Source organism: Etheostoma spectabile, chromosome 4 (genome assembly GCF_008692095.1).
Source record: "Etheostoma spectabile isolate EspeVRDwgs_2016 chromosome 4, UIUC_Espe_1.0, whole genome shotgun sequence".
NCBI classification, from domain to species: Eukaryota; Metazoa; Chordata; class Actinopteri; order Perciformes; family Percidae; genus Etheostoma; species Etheostoma spectabile.
In genome coordinates, this window is record NC_045736.1 from 23,284,109 (window position 1) to 23,302,452 (window position 18,344).

The 18,344-nt window shown below is 42.6% G+C and overlaps 1 protein-coding gene across 1 annotated transcript in view; it reads left to right on the plus strand.

Annotated features, from left to right (window-relative positions):
- Positions 1-18,344, plus strand: part of plxna1b (plexin A1b) — a 203,582-nt gene that overhangs the window by 172,420 nt on the left and 12,818 nt on the right. The window contains 7 exon segments of the mRNA XM_032513838.1: positions 3,714-3,807; positions 4,689-4,925; positions 6,703-6,846; positions 8,173-8,407; positions 11,768-11,916; positions 13,666-13,922; positions 17,047-17,113. Coding sequence (XP_032369729.1) covers positions 3,714-3,807; positions 4,689-4,925; positions 6,703-6,846; positions 8,173-8,407; positions 11,768-11,916; positions 13,666-13,922; positions 17,047-17,113 — 1,183 coding nt within the window.

The window sequence follows — 18,344 nt, forward strand, 5'->3', positions numbered from 1 at the left end:
TTGCCTCTCTCACCAAGGCTCTTCTCCCCCGATAGCTCAGTTTGGCCGGACGGCCAGCTCTAGGAAGGGTTCTGGTCGTCCCAAACGTCTTCCATTTGAGGATTATGGAGGCCACTGTGCTCTTAGGAACCTTAAGTGCAGCAGAAATTTTTTTGTAACCTTGACCAGATCTGTGCCTTGCCACAACTTCTGTCTCTGAGCTCTTCAGGCAGTTCCTTTGACCTCATGATTGTCATTTGCTCTGACATGCACTGTGAGCTGTAAGTCTATATAGACAGTGTGTGTGGCTTTCCTAATCAAGTCCAATCAGTATAATCAAACACAGCTGGACTCCAATGAAGGTGTAGAACCATCTCAAGGATGATCAGAAGAAATAGACAGCACCTGAGTTACATATGAGGGTCACGGCAAAGGGTCTGAATACTTATGACCATGTGATATTTCGTTTTCTTTTTTAATAAATTTGCAAAAATTTCTACATTTCTGTTTTTTTCTGTCCAAGATGGGGTGCTGAGTGTACATTACTGAGAATCAAATGACTTTTTTGATTTTGGAAATGGCTGCATGAAACAAAGAGTGAAAATTTAAAGGGGTTGAATACTTTCCGTACCCACTGTATAGGACGTATACAATGCATAAATACATTATTAATTGCTGGCTGGTTTGGGGTATACATTAATAGGAGCATAGCCAATTTAACAAAATATGAACTCTCTGTATGTAATAAATGTAAGATTTTGCCTAGCTAAAAAAAACTAAACATTCTTCTCCATTATCCCCCCGGTTTGCTTTTCAAAGGCGTATTATTTATTCTGTTTATCTTTATGTTTCAAAAGTAGAAAAAACTTTGAGAGCAGTAACAGCAGTAAAGGAGGCTCCTGAAGCAGTGGAGTGCTACAGTTGATGAGCTGCAGCAGAGATGTATATGTAAATAATACTTGACTTATTGAAATGAGACTACATAGCCACAGGAAGATTTCCTGTGCAAACACAAGCTGTGTTGTGGAGGCAAAAAAAAATAGAAGCTTGGAGCTTCCAAGTGCTAATGGGCTCACCAGCATGACCTAGAAACTCCTCTACTCATCAGCTCACAGATGAAGCCAGCACATACACACAAACACACAGTGTTGACTGTCTCATTTACTTTAAAAGTATAGTCCCAGGAAAATGTCTTACTTTATTTCCTGAGTTTTTTACGGTGTGTTTTTTCTGTTTTATTTACTTGAAATTCTCAAAGACAAGCAGGTATTTAAATAATGAACTAGAAATAAAAATAGCTAGGGATGTTGTCCATATAATAAGTAAAGGCCTATATTAAAAGCTTTTCAGGAAAGGGGGAAGGGGTCATATATATTTTTTTCATTAAAGCCACTCTGGCTTGTGTATAGTTTTACTTTTTTTTATTACAAGTATTTATTGGGTAGTATCGCCTCTCAGGACAGCCCACATTTGATTTTTCTACTAGGCACATGGTCTGTTCAGACAGTGTTACAATCCACTTCTGCATCATCGCAGGGGGTTGAGGTGAAAATGGGAGCCGCGTTAAAACTCTGCAGGGAGACACTCATGCAATAGAGGTGTTAGCGGATGGAAAGTCTCATTTAGAATGGGATGAAAAAATGTCAAGGGGAAGGCAAGGGAAACGAAAGTGTTGGCTCCAGCCTTGGGGGGAAATGACCTCGGCACTCGGCTTGTGTTTGATGTTTCACTCAGCGCTCCCATAAGAGGAGGTGCATGGTTCTCCAGGCCAATCACGTTTTTATTTACCAAGCTATTTTGTTGCTGCGTCCCCTTTGGTGACCCTTTTGCAGGGGGGGGTTCAAACAACGCTGAGCCTCTCTTGTCCAAAACACAAATCTGACATGACTCAGACTGGTTCCCCTTCTTTCAGGTAGAGGCTTTCATGCTAACAACACGGACACATGGCACTGTGGAGAATGCATGACGCTCCACCTTGTTTACGCGGTGTAATACAGTGCACTCAGTTTACTATTCAAGTGTACACTGCATGTGTGGAAAAGATTCTTATCTTCTACCCCTGTTGACTGTTCCCCCGAGGTCTACATTCTGCTATTACACCAACAAATGCGTAACTGTATGTACAGCTCCTAAATACCTTTGTCTGCTCACTTTTCACACAAGATAATTCACAACTTCAACATCTGTCGGCCTCCCTTAAAGGAGAATTCCGGTCGATTCCAACACATAGCTCTATTTGTAAATTCGGAGTGCTGTCAGTAGAGAGAAAAACACAGGAACTGAACAGAGCTGAATTAGCACAACTTTCACGCATTTTTTTCACATCTACAGCACTCAGATTCACTCGGAAGGAATCAGTGCACATGGGTAGGCATTTTTAATGACATTTTTAACATGTTAAGAGGCTAAAAACATGTTTAAAACTTGCCCTGTTTCAGCCTGTTGGGAGCTAACTCCAGCAGAAGGATAACATGGTGTAGGCAGCACCAATTGGTTTTGTTTTTTCTCTACTGACAGCACTCCAAATTTACAAACACAAGCTATGTGTTGTACTCAACCGGAATTCTCCTTAAAGCCTCTTGTCCTGCTAGCTCCTAGGCCGCTTTCACCTTAAGGCCTGGAACTGGCCTCACCACGCTCCAATCGGCCTCTGAAAACACAGCCAACTCTCTGCTTTTGGAAGTTTTGTCTTGTGTACCATGAGTCTATGCATTTACATTTTAGGGTGCACTAGTTCCACCATGGAATGAATTTAATGTTAAGTTGAGTAGATCACAAGTCCTCTGTCATTGCTTAGAGAGAGCAGAGATTGCTTTACAGCAATTGAACAATTATACAGGGTATGCTGTTTTTGTTGTCGTATCATTGCCTGTGTGAAATTTAGTCATATACAGTAGCAGCTAGCATTTGCTTTTTTTTGTTCATTGGTGCCAGTGGTGACTCACACTGGCACTAGGCTTCAAGCCGCGTCTTACCCAACTCCAGTTTTAGGTTGTATGCTAACTTATTTAGCTGCTGTCAGAACGCCTCACATCAGATAAAGTTCAGCCTCTCAGGCCAGCAGAGGCTGTGGAGAAGGCAGTGTGGGGGAATAGGACTCTCACCCATATTATCCATGTCTCCGCTGGTCAGCGTCACATACAGTAGATCTGATTAGGTCACAGGTGTAAAGGTTACAAAACATGTCAGATCTCTGACAGCGGTGCAGTTGCTGAGTGTATCTCAGACTGAAAAATATGGCAGTGTAAGTTTAATGCATTTTGAAAAAAATCTCTCCTGGCTTTGGAGAGGTGCTGAGGAGAGGCCAAAAGCTTTGGGTCTCAGGAGTAATGCTACATATTCGCTTATTCTTCCCTCCAGCTTCCATATCGGTTTAAAGAAGCTTTTAACATTCATGCAAGGGCTTTAGCGTTGCTATGATTACCTGAAAAGGGGCTTCCATGAATAAGCAGGCAAAAGGCTACTGCAGGAGCAAGCATTAATGGTAAATCGTCAACTGGAGGGCCCTCTTGGCTCCGACAGAGAACAGATTTATTAACATTTATCTCTACTGAATACCAGCGGCCTGCTGAATAGTGTATGCACGTGGACCATGCAAGACACATTACAGAAGGAGATACATGAATGTCTGACAAAAAAGTGCAAATAGAATTGTTTTTATTTTCCGAGTAACATTGTATAATTGTGTTTGTCCTTATGTTCTCTACAATGAGTCTTGTTTACTCTTTTTGTAGTGGAGGAACCATGTTGACCATCACTGGAACCAATCTGGCCACCATCAAGGAGCCCAAAATGAGAGCCAAGTATGGAGCTGCCAAGTCAGAAAATGTAAGCGGTCAGATCCTGACACCCGCACACAGTTTTTATTGACAAAACAAAAAAAGCAGTGACTTGCAGGTGTCTGGTCTGTCTGTCTGTCTGTCTGTCTGTCTGTCTGTCTGTCTGTCTCTGCCTTTCTGCTACTTCCTTCTATGTGGAAAAACAGATTTTCAGATGATACACACACCCCTGGGACTAAGACACAGACACACAGACGCACACACCTGACCCGTCGGTCAACCAGCCAAGGGCCCATTTTCTGTTTGTTTTTGATGTTGAATTTCCTTTTAGCAGTTTAACCTTTGAAATGTCAACCAGCAATAAAGTGGCTCTGGCAAATCCCCCTCTCTTCACCTAGCACCATGGGGCTTAGCTAACCTTTCTCCCGCTCTTATCCGAAAGTAAAAATATACCTTCTATTTCTTCTGTCCCACTCTGCAGTCATTTTTTATTTAGCCTGGTTATTGTTTCTGTTGACCTATAAACACACTTGTGTTCTCTGTCATTTTGATTGTACACATCCTTTGTGTGTTAGTATGTGACATATATAACATAATGTAAGGCTATACCAATGCTTTGAAACTGCTGTGTTATTGTTAATAATTACTGGCTGACCTCTCCTGTTTTTATTTGAGTCATTACAGTCAAATTTGTTCATCGGTGACTGATTTAAGTGTCAAACCCCACAGGGGATTTTCAGATGATATCAACAATGATTAAAACATTGATGTTATTAAGCCAGCCTCTTCCTCATTATGTCATTACGGAGAGATTTAATCACTCATATCACATAACCCCTGGTTTAGCCATCATATATATTGTTGATTATGTATGTAAGTTAACTTAGTTGATCTTTTGAGTAATTGTTTAACCCTTGTCGCCTTCTCTAGAACTGCACAGTTGTCAACAACACTGTGATGGTGTGTCTGGCGCCCTCTGTGGCCGGATCTGAAAAAGGCTTTTCAGAGTCGGGCAGCAGTCCTGATGAGATGGGCTTTGTCATGGATGACGTGCGCTCTGTGCTGGTGGTAAACGAGACCTTCAGCTACCACCCGGACCCCGTGTTCGAACCTCTGAGCCCCTCGGGCATGCTGGAGCTGAAGCCCAGTTCACCGCTTATACTCAAGGTAAATTGCCTCTTGCTCTTAGCATTGATCTGTTTTGGCCTTGTCTCTTCCTTGCTTTGCTTTACATCCATCACATCCTTTCTCTTTTAAATCTTAACTTTTTTTATTTTCAGCTTCCCTTCTAATGTCTTCTACCTCCTTCTCTACCTTTCTCCTCTGTTTGTTTTTTCCCATTTATTATTTCTGACTGGTGTTTCTTCCTGTCTCCTTTCTTGCATCACCTATAGGCATAGGTGGGAAAAGGGGTTCTTAGGTCTGAGGGAATGATGTCAGGATGGAGTTTATGCTGGTTTTGCATCAAAGCTTTTTTTGAAGGTTACTCTGTAACGTCTGGAAGGAATATCTTAAAACTCACTGGGACTCCAGGACAAAAGAAGGCTAGAGCACTCAGTTGACACACTAGAAGAGCAGTAATAGCAGATAGCAGCGTTCCAGTAATGTTGAGTATTGTCAGCAACATTAAAGCTCAATCTCACAAATAGTTATTTTAGAAACGCTGCAGCGACCTCCTAGTCAGCATCCAACACAACTGATAAGAGGCTGACAGGCATTTGAAATGATTTGCTCCAAACATTCCTGTAAAGAGACGTTACTCTCTCCTTCCTCTCGCTTTGAGAGTTTTCCTTTCAACACAGTCATCTTTCAGATGTGCCACAACCTTGAAAGATGTTATTTCTTCAGTGAGACCTTTCAGGGGGGAAAAATTGCTACCAAAACCGCCCCCTAAAGTCAGGTGCAAAGGAAAGAAATGTTTATAAAGTGGACCCATGTGTAGCTATGCCACCTGCTCAGATTTTTATCAGATAACTTCTAAAGAGAGACTTCATAGCCATGTTTACTCTTAGCCATAGAGGCAGTACAAATTTGAATCCAGAGTGCATTTATGAAGGCTTTGCCCCACCCACATACGCTGTATTTTGTCATTTCACCTCTCCCCTTGAACTTCAAAGCCTCAGGAGCGAGAGAGAAAATTATCATGCAATTTCACGGAAAACGAAAGCCTGTTTTCTCTCGGCCAATCAGGGCGGAGTTGTAGAAATGAAGAATCACTCCTTTCTCCCCTGTAACTTTAAATATAATTCTATAATGAAAAGCTCTGATTGCCCCACCATGCTCCGGGTAAAGAGTTGCAGAAATAAGCAGCACAGAAATGGCATCCTATTAGATAATTGCAAAGAAATTAAACATTCATTGAGGTTTTCCAGAAATTATTTCATCCCACTCCACAAAGCACAGTGAGTTAGGATGAGGAGGGGTAGGTGGAGGTAGCAGAGGAGAGGGGGGATTTCTGTAGAATGTATTTATTGTACTTTCCAGGACCCTTACATAACCAACACATTTTTACGGTCTTTGTGCAGCATTTTTACTTGTGCCAGGACCTTATCCACCAGATCTGGATCAAGTAATCTAATCACTGATTAGATTTAGTACATTAGTACATAGTATACAGTATGTTGTAATTTAGTTACATTTTTAACTCAAGAGAAATGTCATAGACTTGGTAATTTAGTTAGAAAACAACTAGTCAGTTCTGTGCAGTGTTTCCTCCGACATATAGTGCAGAGGCACTGTTGCTATGGCTGCCTGCAGTTAAAAGTACCTTGCACACTAGAGCAATGGCTGAACTATTGACGGACACCTGCGTGTCAGTCAGAAACAAGTATTTTTTTTCAACAACATAAATCACAGTTTATACTATGATTTATTTTCTATTTATGTGGACCACCATAGACTAAAACCTTGTGTAAGTAACCAAAGCATGCGTGTCTGTTTCCAGGGCCGTAACTTAATTCCTACAGCCCCAGGAAACTCTAAGCTGAATTACACTGTGCTGATCGGTGAGACGCCCTGCATTCTCACCCTGTCTGAGAGCCAGCTGCTGTGTGAATGGCCCAACCTGACCGGAGAACACAAAGTCACTGTAAGTTAAACTTCAATATTTGTCTATATTACTGTTTGTTGAATGTTTTCCACTGTGTAATGTGTCTTTCTTCTTTATGTTAACTTGATCTGTCACACACGGAGCAAAGCATGGGGCCACCCAGTGTAAGGACACAGCCATAAAAAATCTGAAAAAGGGGCATCGTCCCTCTCTAAGTTACATTTTTATATCTTGAGTAACTTGTTATTTCAACACCCTGCTTGATTTTTTTCTTTTCTTTTGCCACCTCCAGAGCATCTGGCTTTCACAGTTCTTTTAGCCACTCAGCCCGTCTTCTTCTTTAGCTCCTGTTCGCAGTGCTGTTTCCGCTGTGGATTGACATAAAGAGGGGGGATGTATTTATCCCCCACTTCCTGCCTTTTCATTCACTGATTTTATTCTTTCCTCCCCATCCATCAGACCTAAATCTCTTTAATTACTCTAGATTTCTCTTCCACATTCATATAGCTGCATGCACACAAACACACACATCCTGTCTCTTATGATGCTGGCGGTATTTTTCACTGTATTTATCTCTTAGAAGCTTTTGATCGGTCCCGTTTGGCTGTCATCCACTTTGGGATTTGAACAGTATTGATATTCAATAGAGACCAAAGAAATGGCTAGTAGGCATGAGAGGTCTGTGTCTATTTTTAAACCTCCATTTGGTATTTCATAGATGTAAGCCAGTTGAAGATGGAATAAAAGGAGAAAAAAAAAGAAGACGGGGGAAAAAACGCGTCCCAACGTTTTTTTTTTGTTTTTTTTTGTTTTTTTAATTTGCGGGTTCACTGCAAGCCAGAACTGTTACAATGTGATATGGTTGAAAGTCAGATGGGTGTGTGACTGTGTAAACTTGTGTTACTGGTTCCAAAGACAGCCCCGGGAAACAGATGTTGCCTTCCCCAACTCAGATATAAAGGGTTTGGGGGAGTTTTGGCCAGCACTTGGCTCAACTTGACACAGCTTGGTTTGCCTGTATAAATGCAATGTGGGATTTAGCACTAACACCTTGCATAATGTTTAATCACTATAATTGATTTATAGTGGTTGTGGACAGGTGTAGGCCTAAAATTGCCATCATGTGGCTCTGTAGCTCTTGTAGAAAATGATTTAAAAATGTCCAAATAATGTTTCTGTATGAATGTCAAATCATGCATTTTACACTCCTCTAATTTTGGTAGCAACATCTAATTTAACCATAAATGAAGATGCTATACAGCTTCAACTTGGAACCCTGCAAAATTCTGTTGTAAACAAACCTACAGATTGGTTTTAATGTGGTGTCAAGAGAATGTAAGTTTTCTGTTGATGTCGCTCCACCAGGTGCGTGTTGGAGGCTTTGAATACTCACCGGGGACCTTGCAGATCTACTCCGACAGCCTGCTCACCCTGCCTGCCATCATTGGTATTGGAGGAGGTGGTGGCTTGCTCCTGCTGGTTATCATCGTGGTGCTGATTGCTTATAAGAGAAAATCACGGGATGCGGACCGCACCCTCAAACGGCTGCAACTGCAGATGGACAACTTGGAGTCCAGGGTGGCCCTTGAGTGCAAGGAAGGTGAGTTTGGACAAAACCTGAGCATGCATCTTTCTCCCTACTTGGTTCTCTCCCCAAATAACTTAGTTTAAATCTCTCCCTCACTGCAGCTTACCTCAAAAGCTGCACAACTCCCATTCAATAGTCCTATCCATTTCTCTCCCTCTCCATTTCTCCCTCCCTCTCACTGCCAACTGTCCCCCTGCTGTTAGGTGTGTGTGTGTGTGTGTGTCTGTGTGTGTGTGTGTGTGTGCGTGTGCGTGTGTGCGTGCGCGTGCACACACACACGCACGCACACACAACATGTGTGTTTCCGTGTTGGTGTGTTTCCAGAGGAGTACTTTGATCTGAGCCAGCCACCAGATGTTGGTTCTCTACCCCATGAGAGAGCTGCCTGGCTGGCCTCACTACCATCTACACTGAGAGAGGGAGGGAGAGAGAGATGGAGGTTAGATAGATGCTGGGCACAGAGGTGGGAAAGTAAGGGATAGTAAGGAGGGAGGGGTTTGGCAACAACTAAAGCAGGGGCAGAGACACTTACACACCAGTACATTAGCATATATTCATTTGGCAGGAAACAGCATGGATCCAGTGAGAGTCTACTGATCCTGTTACTGGTTTGTCTGGCACGAAAGAGAGAAGCAGATGGGGAGAAAGAAAAGGAGAATACTGATAACCATGATCATCAGAATACATTTTTATTCAAGATTGCTTGTTGCACTGCTTTAGTAAACATCAAATAATACAACATACTTTATAAGTACTTTAGTTACTAGTAGGGGTTTCCAAAGATGATCTGCAGGTTTGGTTTATATTGAAGAGGTGCACTGTGTAGCACTAACTACTATATCTAATAAATAGTAGCTCAGACTCCATATGGACAGGTAATCAGTATATTTTTTTAAAATGCAGTAGGTGTTTTAATGTAGCAATGCATTTCAAAAAATATGGGGGACACAAAAAATAATGGTCATAGTTAATGCAACAATGGCCAAGTTATCCTGATCCTGGGTCAAATTTCAAAAAGGCTGGATCTTACACTTCCCATGATGCAACTTATCTTTTTTGATTGACCGTCCTTGTGTTGTAAATGTATCTTGGTTTCAGAGCTCTAAAGTGATGCCCACACCTCTGTTCATCACATCATACATTCTGGTGTTGTGCTCATTGGCTGTTTTGACTAGTTGGAGAAACAGTCAACCAGTCAGGGCTTTGTAGGCCTGACTAAAAATGGCAACATTGTCTTCTGTCACTTGTTAGCCACCTTGTGGCATCCATGAAAAAATAAATAAAAAAAAGTCTACAACAATGGCAACAAGCGTATATAAGATTGACACAGCTGTACACGTTGTTGTAAATTGATTTACAGTAATAATGCTTCAACTATAAACTTTTCAAAGTTAACCCCTAGCAACCGCTACCGCAGCCTCTGTGTCAACTGAAGATTAAATCGGATGGAAGGACATATCACTTGATACCGATTGGTCAGAGCAACACATTAGAAAATTTACCCTCTCCCAACGGCTAACACAATGTCAGGCTGAACGAATGAAGTAAAGTGAAATGGCAATGTAGTCTGATAATCTGACAATGGTACTGGTTACTCACACCAAAGGTCAAACAATGATTGACTGGGGTGTGTGGTGGTGAGTCCAGGTGCCCTGACCCTGTCTGCCCCCTACTGTCACCACTGTCTGGAAGAAGACAACAGGATGAATGAAAGGAGGGGGACGGAGCAAAGAAGATAAATAAGGCCGACAACTTGTAAAAGGAGAAAGGGAGGGGAGGAGAGCATTGAAAAAGGATGGATTGGAAGATTATAGGAAAGGGGAAAAACAAGAGGGGAAGCAGATAGTAGTAGAGCAAGAATTTTAAATTTGAGAGAGAACGAAGTTGATATGAGGATAGTGGGAGACAATGCTAGATAATTATTTGGCTGCAAAAGGAGATGGTCAAATAAGAGGACAGCAGTGAAAAGAAAAGGAGTGATTAGAATATGTGGGGGAAAGTAATACCGAGGTTGAGTGAACCCCTTTTTTTAAGTAAAATAAACTAAGAAAAGAGATAGGGCAGGTTAGAGCAAAAGAGACTGATTAGAGATGCAGACAGAGATGGATGGCGTGAGTGAGCCACACAAATGGAAAGATGGAGGGATGTAGCAAAGGAGAGGAAATGATGGGGGAGAGAGAGGTGACCTCTAAGATGTCACTTCGAAGGGAAGAAAGAGGGAGAAAAAGAGAGAGGGGGAAAGGGTGACACAAGCCATCTGTTATTCTGGGCTTTGGTTCATTATTTGTTTGGGTTGTGTATCAATGTGTTGGTGTATTTTGGGTGACACTATAGGACACACACACACACACACACACACACACACACAGTTGAGTTAATGGAACCTTAAAGCTGTATATTGTTCCCCAGGGAGTTTTGTATTTATACAATAAAATCAAGGCACTACAACAAAATGTATGCACTATTGTATAGAATTTGAGCGAGAGAATGGATTTGATCCCATTTATTCCCTCTAGATGGGACTCATGAAGCCACTGGAGTATACAGAACGGGGTCAGAACACACACTCACTGGGAATGGAAAATGTGTAAAAACACTGACACATCCACACACATTAATCATCTGGGCACTAGGTTATGTGTTCAGCTGTAGGGCAAGACAGGTAAGTGCGTGCGTGCGTGCGTGCGTGCGTGCGTGCGTGCGTGCGTGCGTGCGTGCGTGTGCGTGCGTGCGTGCGTGCGTGCGTGCTGCTGGAGTACAAGCATGTGAGGTGGAAGCTTGTAATGTGTGTGTACTCACAGGCTCAAGTTTCTGTGTGCCATTCCATCCTGAACTCCCCTCCAGCCACTGAGTACCACAACACTTTCCTCTATTCCTCCTTCTTCTCTCCATCTTTCTCTCTGCTCTCAGCACAGAGCAGTGGCATAATGAAAAGCAGCATTATGCTTTTCACCGCTTCTCCTCCACATGCCTCAATATTTTCCTCACTTTTACCTGAATAGCCTTTTCCTACTCTAAAACATGCTGTTCCTGTAAATCAAATTGACTGAGGCATGAATAGTCAAAGTCAAGATAAAGACTAACTTTAGAGTCAATTTCAACTTTTTGAATATCTTCAAAGTGTCTTTAAATGAGTGTTTTGTGTTGGGCCACTGCTGACAGAATGCCAAATGACTGCTCATAACTTGTCGTCAAAATCAGGAAATCAAAGTTGAAGACTATAAATGTTAAAAAAACAAAAATATTATTTTTCATTTCTGTAGGATGTTAGTCTATATCTATTTTTAGGAAATCTTTGTCATTTGAACCAGCACTTGAAAATCACAGTAAAACAACCTTCATGAGTAAGCATTTATCTGTTCTTTGGTACAGCCTTTGCAGAGCTGCAGACAGACATCCACGAACTCACTCAGGAGCTGGACGGAGCAGGAATCCCCTTCCTGGACTACCGCACCTATGCCATGAGAGTCCTCTTTCCTGGGATTGAGGACCATCCTGTGCTCAAGGAGATGGAGGTACGGGTCAGTAGAGAGCGCTCCACTCACATTCACACTCGTTGAATGAATGAAAGAAAGTTGTACTGTATGACTATTTGGATAAGTCATTAGAAATGGCCTGTTTTTTTTTCTTCTTTTCCAAACTAATTTGCACAGCTTTAAATAAGTTATAGCTTTTAAAGTGTGTTCTATCTGTCCTAGGGTTTGATCAGCGTAATGTTTAGAAGAGTTACATTACGCATTGAGATATCTAAACTCCACAGTGAGACCAACACAAGTGGAAATCTAACAGCACTTAAGCAAAGTTTCTGTTAGATTAAGGGAAACTCTTACCCAATTAAGAAGAACAATTAATAAAATGTTTTAGAGACTGATTTGATGTAGCTGGTTAAGATAGGAATCTCCATTATATAGGATCAGAGGTTGACTATCTGGATGTATCCCCCAAACATCTTTCATCTTGAGCAACTCTTTAGTCAAGGGCTTGAGGCAGAAGAGGCTTCAAGCCCAAACTTGTAGAAACTAGGAAAAATAACTTGGGTGAGAGAAACTTTTAAGACAAGCCCTAGTTTGATGTAATGCAGTGAAGGAACTGCTCATTTTTTGGGGAGTGAGCAATGTCCAAGCTCCACTAAGACTTTGTACAAGTGATAGATGGCCTGTACAGGACCAAGCCTGTGCTAGGCTCCTGAATAAAGCAATGTTCACACATTCAATAAAACACTGTCCCCTCCTCTACCGCTCTTTTCTCAAGAGGGAACACTCTATCACTCACATGACGCCAGCCTGCGTGGACACTGTAATGCGGCATGCACCCGTACTTCCATCATTTCTCTCTGTACATTAGACTCTCAAACATACATCACATGGAAATTGTGCTCTGCTGACATGCATGCATGTATGGTGGCAGATGTAGGGAGGGGGCTTTGAGAGAGCCAGTATCTGCTCATGCTATCAACTGTATTCCAAGGGAATAGCCTAGGACGACATTTTATTTTCATTTGTATGGCCCAGGCAATCACAGGCCACAGTAGTGTGCTAGCAAGCAGATCAATTTCTTATTACAGCATGAAGCTCACATTCTCACTTGAAACCTTTGTTTTTCGCCCTCAGGGGCAGTGGGGGATGGAGGGAGGTACAGTAAAGAGGGAGAGAGAATTGGGAGTGACCTGGGAAAAGGGGGAGAGCATTGGGACACTAATAAATAGTAAATTGAGTGCAAACCCTGAAAGCCTTGTTTTAATGTTGTATCTGTAGGCTGATTTTCCCTGTATGTAGAGAGGAATATTGTGAGTGTGTCTGTGTGTGTGCAAATGTTGCTCTTTTGCCAGTGTACCCTGCATCTAATATTCCTCATTCTCACTCATACTCATGAATCCTTTTCCAACTATAACTCACATTCTCCTCTTCATCCTGATCTCAACCTTTTTATCTGCTCCTACCTTACTCTTTTCTAAATCGCCCTACTGCTAATATTCTGCCCTTGTCCCTTTCTTGTTCCGTTTCTCTTATTCTTCCTTCTGTTCTGCGCTTACCTCTTATCTGCTATCTTCCCAACTTCTATCTTTCTAACCCTCTCTTACACTCTGTTCCCTCCTTTTCTTCCCCTTTCTCTCCTTCCTTTCCTGCTTACTTTAAACTACCTTCATTCCCTTCCCTCATTTCTTCTCTATACCCCATGTCCAACCAATGCCTACTTTTCTTCTGTCCACCATCCCTCTCCTCCTCTCCTCACACTCCTCCCCATCATCACCTCTGTGCCCTCCTCTCCAGGTCCCTGCTAACACGGAGAAGGCCCTGACATTGTTTGGCCAGATGCTGACCAAAAAGCACTTCCTGCTGACCTTCATCCGCACCTTGGAGGCGCAGCGGTCCTTCTCCATGCGAGACCGGGGCAACGTGGCCTCCCTTATCATGACGGCGCTGCAGGGGGAGATGGAGTACGCCACGGGCGTCCTCAAACAGCTCCTGTCTGACCTCATCGACAAAAACCTGGAGAGCAAGAACCACCCAAAACTCCTTCTCAGAAGGTACGAAAACAGGGTGGGAGAGAGAGAGAGAGGGTTTGAAAGTGTCTCTGATTCTGCACAAAAACATGTCGCACAGATAGTTTCCCTACTGAGGGTTCAAGCTTGAGGTTACGTTCCTTGTTGTTTATCAGACTTCTCACTGATTTCGGGCATCCTTGAGAAGAGGCACCCTACTGAAAGTGGGCACCTTGACTATTTAACCTTCAAAAAGCAAGAACAAAAAAGTTTTAATACTGACTATTGGTCCCTTTTTAGTAAGCACTCCTGCATAAATATTTATTTTTATTTCCGTCCCTCATGGAATTATTCAGACACATTAACTAACAATAAACCAAACATTCCGCCACGTTAACCCACCATCATCTTACAGCAAAATACATTATTGTCACCCAAACATTTGTCAAACATACACGCAAACGTTATTATTATCGTATTATTCCAACGAATAATGCACCAAGAGATATACCACACTGGAAAAACAACAAATGGTAATGCACATGCAAAACCAAGCAGAAAGTTATACTCATTATGGTGCTAAAATAGGAAGAGATCAGAAAATTATAGAAAAGAGAAGACGATGCTCTGAGAATGTCAAGCAAATAGTTTTTTCTCGTACAGTTGAAGTTATGGAGCAGGGGACTGGAACTGTAGCTTTTAGAGGCCTATGTGACGTTACCTTGTCTCTATCTCTGAACCTTGTCCCTGTCAAAGAGGATTACACCCCTGATCACGCACACACTCCCAATGGAGCCACAGTCAGACACTGCTCTCTCCTCTCTCACATGCACAGTGAGAATGTTAGAGAGGGGAGAAGTATGAGGCATGAAGGGGATGTAAAGGAAAAGAGGAGGACGATTTACAAGGTTTGGTGCAAGAGATAGAGAGAGAATGGTTTGGTAAAGGGGAAAAGTGAAGAGAAGAATGTGAGGGGAAAGAGGAAAAGGCAGCTGGAGAAAGGTAGATGGAGCAGAGGGAGGGAGAGAAATGATGATTGACAGAAAGAGAGGGCAAAATGTCTAGAGGGAGACTTGGGTTGAAGGCAAATTGATGGAAGGAGAAACATGGGGGAGAGAAAGTAGAGGAAGGAAGAATAGAACAACTGTAGGAAGGTGCAATATGGTGAGGGAGTAGATAGACAGAGGGAAGAAGAGAAAGATAAAGGAGCTACTGCAGACGTAAGGGCAAAAAAAGATGCACATATTTAAGGCCAGACACAATTAGAGAAATGGCCTTTCTCCAAATAAATTAGAATTAGACATTAAATGATAAAAAAACAGTTTTTTTCTCTCCTCCTTCTTCTCTGAGAGATATTTAATTAAAAATCTAATCAAATAAATGACTCTCAGCCAGTGTGCCTGTGTGAAGCCTTTTCCAATCCCCTCTTGGGGCAAATGGTCACAATACGCTGTCCCTGCTAACTACACTAGCCTCGGGAGCTGGCATTAATAAGCTCAGCAATTATTACAGATGGTTCACCCTGGTTTGGTATTTTTCCTGCAATAGATAGACTTTAATTTCTATTTATTTTCTAGACACAAAAAAGCAAAGGAACAAGACTTAATAATCTGCTCCCTTGTTGATTTCCATCCCCTATGGTAAAATGACGCACTTGCATTGGGTGCATTTGGTTTGATTTGCACATTATGGGACTCACTGCATGTGGCCAGGAAAGTTGCATCAACCCCTCCTTCTGTAGTATGTTTATAAATTTAACAATGGGTGCAGGGATGTAGTTTACCTGAATGAAATGATGTTAAGGAGTTGCCCACTATCATGTCCAAAAGCGTGTTCTGTCCAGGTGTATTTGCCTCCATCGTCCTCCATCCCCTCTGTTTCCTCTTGCCTTATCTTTCATCTGATATATATTGCTGACAACCGTGAAAAAAATGCTCCACATACATCAAACAACACTCAACAGGCAAACGGGCAGGCTTGCAGAAGCGTAGGAGTTCACGTCTCGTTCCTGCTTCAGGCCCTCACTGGTTTCACTAGCAGATTGGCCTAGTTTCCTGTCTTTTCCCGCTTACTTCTCCACAATTGTTGTCGAAAAAAAAAACTGAATTTCTTGGCAAAGTTGACAAGAAAATATCTTCCAATGCTGTCATATCTCAACAGAATATTCCTTTCTTCCCCTTTCTTCACCTTTTTGCACCTTGTGCCTTGCTAATGACAAAAATACTATTTACAGTAAATGTGGAAATATGGACCAGTTAGACAACCCAGTAACTCAGCAGAAGGCTCTCTCGTGCACCTGCCATTCACCTAAGTGAAACAAGGAATGAATAATTAAGCAGTCCTGTAGCTCCCTAATGTGAAAAGGAAGGACAGTGGAAAGCAAGGAGGTAAATCTGACGACGATGTCATAGAGGGAGAAATAATCTCTTTTTCCCCCTCATACCCTTAGTACCGGTCTCCTTGTCAGCTGTTTAACATATTAGATGCAATAAGTCTGTTAAATACAGTGCCTTTTAACTGCTATGTTTGCATTTGCCGGTTGTTCTCCTGTGTCTGCTCAAGAGCGTGCACGTGCAGAGGTTCCCCTCATTACAAGGCAGGTTTGTGATTAACGAGAGAAGTTAGCAAATTATACTAATTGCTGTATATATTTTGAATGAAGACGAGTGGGTTTGCTTGGAGGGGGAAAATTGTGAGGAACAATGAACAAAATGGACGGGCTCGCTTTGCCAAGTTAATTTGTTTGCATGTGATGGAGGCGGGGGGAGAGGGGGGGTGATGGAAAGGAGAGCACGGAACGGGCTCGGTTGTTTGAAGGCTAACCACACAACGACTGATAAAGCAACGTGTTCTCTTTGATGTGCAAGCGTGTCTTAAATGCCTTTTCCACCTATGATGAAAGTGTTGGTTTATGCCCAGAGATCGTAGCTGGGGGGAGGAGGGCCTGTTGGGGTGTGCCTGTTAAATCAGGGAGGAGCATTTTGGGAACACTCCAAAACCTCCCAGTGGCTTGTGCAGAGGTTTATGTGCTGCTTAAAATTCTCATTTTTGTTTTCTTTCCCCTTCTTACTCTTCATTTTCATTCTTTGACTGTCACTTTCTAATTTTCTTTTTCTATTATTTCCCTCGCACCTCACTCTTCTTCCTCTTCCTTTCATCTCTCTGCCAGGACGGAGTCAGTCGCTGAGAAGATGCTCACCAACTGGTTCACCTTCCTGCTTTACAAGTTCCTCAAGGTAAAATTGTCTGTCACACAAAGACACATACACACCCTCACACAGATACACACAGATGCTGTTTGAGAATAGAAAAATGCCACACAAACACACACACACACACTTCCACATTCACAGCTGCAGCATTAGATAAGGCAGAGGCAGCATGCTACCTGTCCTTTACCTCTGCCTTTCATGTGGTTAATTCTCCCCTCTCATAATTGAGGAAACTGCAGTATGAAGCGCTGTTCAGACACAGCTGGTCATGTTGTTCTGATCGCCATTGCCTGTCGCAATAACCTGTCCACTCTTTGTGTCCCTCACTGGGTTGTTTTACAGCCGAGAGAGAAGAAAGAGTGTGTGTGTGTGTGTGTGTGTGTGTGGGTTTGTGTGTGTGTGTGTGGGGGGGTTTGTGTGTGTGTCAGCCACTTCAGAGCTTTAGGGCTTAGCAAAAGAGGATGGCGGAGATCTTACACAAATGCATTCTCTCATTTCTCTGTTTTTCTGTGTCTGCATGTTTTCTTTCTCTTTTTGAATTTTTCTCCCTCTGATATGGAACCAGAGAGACTTATTGAGGCTTAAACTGTGCTCAATTCTTGTTTCCACACACACATTCCCTACATTCAAACATTGCTGCAGTTAATCAGTTAGTAGTGGGGCCTTAAACCCCCGCCAGGACAGGCATTATGGTGGACAGCAGACCAGTCAAGCCCACGGGGGTCCCAGTTCGAGCGGGTGTGTGCGTCCGAGTTTAGCGTGTGTGTGTGTGCGTGCGCGCGTGTGTGCGTACGTGCTTGTGTGTGTGTTTTGGCTCAGGACTTGACAGCCAAAGCTGGGTTCGCAGACAGGGGAGCGGGTTACTAGGGAAGCTTTTAGGGATCTTTTTTTTTTAACAGCTGTTTTTATGGACTTTAGACTCGACAAAAACAACAGGGAGAGGACAGAAAAAGGGTGATGGATGCAGAGTGAACACGGTCAGAAATGGTAATGAATGGATGAGAGGAAGTGTTGGGGATGTGAAAAGCAGATACGCAGAGCTTCTATTTTTGCCGGTTGACGGAGAGCTCCGCAGCAATTCAACACACAGCAGACTGTGCGGACAGGAAGCAAGCACAGAAACAAAATAAAACTTCCGGTTCATTTTCAAAATAAAGTACACCATGCTCACGGTGGATCATATTTCCCTGCACTACATCTTGGAAATATCATAGGCATTGAAAATTTTAATAACTTGAGTAATCCTTTAAAGATG